Raw genomic sequence first — 6,000 nt, forward strand, 5'->3', positions numbered from 1 at the left:
GGCATGCCGCCCAGACAAGTTTACCTTGGTCATCTACTATGGCCGCCCCTGCGTACCTGCGTCTGTCCCGGATGAAACTGCTTCTGTCCGTGAACCAGGTCAGGTCGCTACCTGGGAGGGGGCGATCCTTTAAGTCTCTACGGGTCGTCTGGGTCTCAGCTAGGATTTCAAGGCAATCATGCTAAGGTGCGGCTGCATCGGGGGTTGGCAGAAGCGTAGCCGGATTTAAGGTGGCAGGGGTCCGGAACTCGATGCGGGGTGCGTCTAACAGAAGCCCCTGGTAGTGTGTCAGCCTCGCATTTGTGATCCACCGTCCCGGTGGCTGCTTCAGGACCCCCTCTATGGCATGTGGGGTGGTGATCTGCAGCCGCTGCCCTAGGGTGAGCTTATTAGCGTCTTTGACCAACAGGGCTGTGGCTGCGATGATTCGCAAGCACGCTGGCCACCCCGCCGCCACCGGTCTCTTCTAGGGTCCCAGGGCCTGCGTGAGTACCCCCTTGGCTATTCCCCTCTTCTCGTCTATGAACAGGTGAAACTCTTTGGTAGGATCAGGGAGGGCTGGGGCTTCTAGCATGGCTGCCCTCAGGGCCTGAAAAGCGTCTTCTATTTGCACAGTCCACTCCCATGCTTGCTCCGCCTTACACCCTTTATACAGAGGTCGAGCCTTTTCCGCAAACCCCGGAATCCAGAGGCGGCAGTAGCCCACCGACCCCAGGAACTCCCTCAGTTTTCGGCTTGAGGCTGGAGTGGGTATCCCCAACACAGTCTGCTTCATTGCCTCAGTAAGCTACCTTTGGCCACCCTTTATTTTATATCCCAAATAGATGACTTTATCTTTGCAAATTTGAGCCTTTTTTGCACTGGCTCGGTACTCCAACTCGCCTAATACTTTTAGTAAGTCTTTGGTGCCCTCTAGGCAGGCCTGGGGGTTAGGTGCAGCTAACAGCAAGTCATCTACGTACTGCAGCAGAGTCACCTCTGGGTGATTAGTTCGGTACTCACCCAGGTCATCATGGAGGGCCTCGTTGAACAGGGTAGGTGAGTTTTTAAACCCCTGGGGCAGTCTCGTCTACGTCAGCTGCCCATGAATTCCTCTCTCGTTGTCCTGCCACTCAAAGGCGAAAATCTCCTGGCTGCGTGTTGCCACCGCCAGGCTAAAGAAGGCATCTTTTAGGTCTAGGACGGTATACCAAGACAGCGTGGGAGAGAGAGAGCTCAACAGAGTATAGGGGTTAGGGACTGTAGGGTGGATATCTAGGGCCCTTGCATTGACTTCCCTGAGGTCTTGCACAGGCCTATAGTCCTTACCCCCCGGTTTCTTTACCGGCAGCAGGGGGGTGTTCTAGGCCGACTGGCATTTCCGGAGAATCCTACTGTCTAGGAGTCTCTGAATGTGGGGCGTAATTCCCACTCTGGCTTCCTGGGACATGGGGTACTGTCTGACTCGGGCTGGCTCGGCTCCAGATTTTAACTCAATGTAAAGAGGCGGCCGGTGTTTTGCCCATCCTGTGCCCCCTGTCTCGGCCCACGCCATGGGAAATTTATAGAGCCATTGTTCTATGCCTTCCTCTCTGCTTTTTATGGGCTGATACAGTCTATATTTATCTGCCTGTGTCAGGGTCAGGATCTGAGTGACCCGGGGGCTGTTGATGAGATTGCCTTTATTATCAGTTATTATTATTTCCTCTTCCTCAAAGTGAATTCGGGCCTTAAGTTTGGTAAGTATATTTTTTCCCAGTAGTGGTGTGGGACATTCAGGGATGACCATAAAGGCGTGACTCACTTGTCCTGAGCCCAAATCTAATCTCTGCTGTGTGGTCCATCGATATAGTTTGGCTCCTGTTGCCCCCTGCACCCAACTGGTCCTGCTGGACAATTTTCCTGTGTCTTCTGTTAGTACCGAATGTTCTGCTCCTGTGTCTATGAGGAAGCTGACTGGGTTCCCCTCCACTTGCAAAGTTACCCTAGGTTCGGGGAGGGGGACCAAACCCCGTCTTCCCTATTCGTCTGTCACCTGTCCTGCAACTATGACTTTCTCAGGACCTCTGAGTCTTCGCCCCCCTTTCTTTTTGGGGCACCTTCGGGCCCAATGCCCATGCTCCTTGCAATTGGCACATTGATCCTTGCCTAGCCTCTCCCGCCAGGGCCTTTCTCTGTCCTCTGACCCTATCTGTCCCCCTCTTGTGGCAGCTAGCAGGATTTTAGCCATCTCTCTGCTTTCCGTGCTTCCCCAGCTTGGAATTTCCTGTCTTCTCTTCTGATCCTCTCTAACCTCTCTTCTAGCGTCTCTCTATTGTTATAGACCTTCTCTGCCACTTTTAACAGGTCCTGCAGAGTCTTCTCGCCCAATCTATCCTCTGCACCTTGCGCCTAATGTCGGGGGCTGCCTGATTGACAAACGCCATCATAACAGCTGCCTTGCTCTCTTCCATAGTGGGATCTATGGGGGTGTACTGCCGGAAGGCCTCCATGATCCTCTCTAAGTATGCTGCCGGGCTCTCCTCCGGCCCCTGACGAACATCTCTTACCTTAGCCAAATTGGTTGGCTTTCGCGCCGCCATACAGAGACCGGCCATAAGAGTCTGGCGGTAGACCCGGAGACGCTCCCTACCTTCAGCCTCATTGTAGTCCCAAAGCGGCCGTTCAAGGGGAAAAGTTCGGTCAATGGTTCGCGGGTTTGTAGTAGGTCTGCCGTCCTCCCCCGGAACCAGCTTCCGCGCCTCCCCCTGAATCCTTTCTCTTTCCTCCGTTGTGAAGAGCACCTTAAGCAACTGCTGGCAGTCATCTCAGGTGGGCTGATGAGTGAAAAGAACAGAGTCTAAAAGATTAATTAGGTCTCTCGGATTCTCGGAGAAGTTCGAGTTTTGAGATTTCCAATTATAAAGATTACTGGTAGAGAAGGGCCAATATTGGAATGTCTGTGTTCTATCCTCCCCCAGGGGTCCCACTGCCCTTAGAGGGAGCGCCTTTATGGGCTCTGGATCTGTGGCTCGGCCAGCCCGCTGTCTGGTCCCATAGGCCGGCCCCGCTGCCAGTGGTCCCGCATCCGCCTGGGCCGGGAGAGCCGCAGAGGCTGCCCCAGGGTTATAGGGCGGAGGCGTGTTCCATTCGGGACCTGTTAGGTCTGGGTAGAGATTGGAATCCGGCAACACTGGCATCCCAACGGACCTCGGACTCCGCGCCCCCTCCTTTCTGACTTCTTTAACTGCCAGAACTTCTGCCTTTCCCCTCGGGGCAGGTAGGGGGGCCTTCAGCCAAGGTGGTGGGTCTCGAACCAAGTCTTGCCAGACCACAATATAGGGGATCTGATCAGGGTGGCCGTGGTGGCCAAATACCACCCCTTTTACCTTTTCAATCAAGGAGGCATCAAACGAGCCCTCCCTGGGCCACCCCACTCTAAACGTGGGCCACTCGGCCTCACAAAGGGTAACAAACTTTCCCTTCTTGACCTCCAGGGACAGGTTGTGTGCCCTTGCCCTGACATCCTTAAAATGGCTCACCAGGATGGACAATGGCGTTGTTAGAGCCTGTCCCATGGCTAGTTGATAATAGGCGGATGTGCAAACCGATATTCTGCAGTTGGGGCACTGGGGACAAGGATCTGAATCCCTAGCCTTTCACACTCCCTACGGAGGTAACGGCCGTGCCCCTCCTGCACTAGCCACTTCTGGCACGGGCGGCAGGAGATACACTGTGTGCTGCCAGCCCCTGCAGGGGAATACTCACCTGGAGGACCTAACCTGGTCTGGACTTGCTCCCCGGTCTCCTCCTGACCGAGCCCTTGGCTACAAGGTCAGCTCCGGAGTCTAAACGGGGCCAGAGGACGTCTCCGCCTGGCTCCTACCGGCGACCCACCAGCGCGTCCGCCTAGGCCCTGTGCCGGTTTCCTGATTCGGGGTCCTGCAAGGGGATTCTGCGTCCCTTGCCCAACACCACACCCGGCTAGTCCGGGGTGGATTTTCACACTCCTCCCTCAGCCCTGAGTTCTATCCGGTAGTCTGTGGGGAAGGCAAATCCCGGACGAGCCCCCAAATGTTAGGGACCGACTTTTTACAGCCCCACCGGACAGAAAAGCAGAGACGTTGAGGATGCAATCACACAAGAGGAGGTTTATTTTCTGGCTAGCCAGGGTCCAAGCCCCAGAGCACCAACGCAGTGGCCACTCTCGCAGGCAAGGACCCCGACCGGAACAACGGCATGCCTTTTATCTCTATGGTGCACAAGCCGCGCACACACCAACTACGCATGGATCATGCGTTGACCTTTAAAGTGATTGGTTGCTCACTATTGCCTTTTGAAATAATTGGCGGGTTGGTTGCCCTCTATTGCCTGATGGGCCAGTCACTCGTGCTTTAATGACCTCATCCCATAATTCCCCTTACAGCGATGTAGCAAGCAAGCAATGACCAGAAGCAAAGGTTTGCGGTTAGCTCATTGCCCCACCCAAGTAAATTCTCGACAATTGGAAAAACTCCTCTGCCCTTCCTCTGTCCTACAAATTCTTCCGCCCTACAATGTTTCCCCAAACAACCAGACATTGTTAAATAATATTATGATTATTTTCCCAGGATATGACAGTTTTGGTCCTATACTGATAGACTCACATTGCCCGCCTCCCTGTCCTGTCTCCAGGCAATTACTGATCTTCTATTACTATAGATTATTTTTCAATTTCTAGAATTTTATTTATTTCCAATTTATTTGTTTATTTTCTTTTTTTTTTAAATTTCAAAATATTATGGGGGTACAAACATTTTGGTTACATATAATGTCTTTGCCTCACCCAAGCCAGAGCTCAAGCGTGCCCATTCCCCTTATAGTGCCCTCTGCACCCATTAGCTGTGAGTTTACCCATCCTTCCTCTCCGCTCCCCCGCACCTGATGAATATTATTTCCATGTGAGCACCTAAGTGTTGCTCAGTTAATACCAATTTGATGGCGAGTACATGTGGTGCTTGTTTTTCCATTCTTGTGATACTTCAAAGGATGGCCCCAGCTTCACCCACGATAATATAAGAGTTCACCATTGTGGTTATGGTTGAGTAGTATTTCATGGTATACATATACCACATTTTATTAATCCACTCATGCCTAGAATTTGGTTTTTTGTTTTGTTTTGTTTTGCTTTTTTGAGACAGAGTCTTGCTTTGTTGCCCAGGCTAGAGTGAGTGCCGTGGCGTCAGCCTAGCTCACAGCAACCTCAGACTCCTGGGCTCAGGCAATCCTGCTGCCTCAGCCTCCAGAGTAGCTGGGACTACAGGCATGCGCCACCATGCCTGGCTAATTTTTCCTATATATATTAGTTGGCCAATTAATTTCTTTCTATTTATAGTAGAGACAGGGTCTCGCTCTTGCTCAGGCTGGTTTTGAACTCCTGACCTTGAGCAATCCACCTGTCTCGCCTCCAGAGTGCTAGGATTACAGGCGTGAGCCACTGCGCCCAGCCTAGAATTTGGTTTTAATGGAAACATGAAGATTGTATTGTTTTCATTGACCTGACTTCTTTCATTCAGCCTATTTAATTTTAAATTTATTCATATTGTTGCATATATCAGAATTTCCTTTTTTTTTTTGTTTTTTAGACATGGTCTCACTCTGTTGCCCAGGCTAGAATACAGTAGTATTATCATAGCTCACTGCAAATTCAAACTGCTGGGCTCAAGTGATCCTCCCACCTTGGCCTCCCAAAGTGCTAGGATTACAGGCATGAGCCACTGTGCCCGGCCAAAATTTCATTCTTTTCATGGCTGAATAGTGTCCTAATATATGGGTATACTATAATTTGTTTTATCCATTCAATTGTTGGTAGATATTTGGGTAGTTTCTAATTTGTGGCTCTTGTAAATAAAGTTGCTATGATAAAATAAAATAAAGCTTATTTGTATATAAGTCTTTCCATGGATGTATGCTTTCTTCTTCTATGGTAAATACTTAGGAGTGCAGTAACTGGATCATATAGATATAAAACATTGTAAGAAACTGCCAAACTGCTTTTTTCGC

The 6,000-nt window shown here is 50.9% G+C and overlaps 1 protein-coding gene across 1 annotated transcript in view; it reads right to left on the bottom strand.

Annotated features, from left to right (window-relative positions):
• Nucleotides 1-775, bottom strand: part of NXF3 (nuclear RNA export factor 3) — a 95,754-nt gene extending 94,979 nt beyond the window's left edge. The window contains exon 1 of the mRNA XM_075999133.1: nucleotides 643-775. Within this exon, the coding sequence (XP_075855248.1) occupies nucleotides 643-775 (133 nt within the window). The remainder of the gene's footprint in view (nucleotides 1-642) is intronic.
• Between the last annotated feature and the right edge of the window lie 5,225 nt (nucleotides 776-6,000).

This window comes from Microcebus murinus, chromosome X, assembly GCF_040939455.1.
Source record: "Microcebus murinus isolate Inina chromosome X, M.murinus_Inina_mat1.0, whole genome shotgun sequence".
Lineage (NCBI taxonomy): Eukaryota > Metazoa > Chordata > Mammalia > Primates > Cheirogaleidae > Microcebus > Microcebus murinus.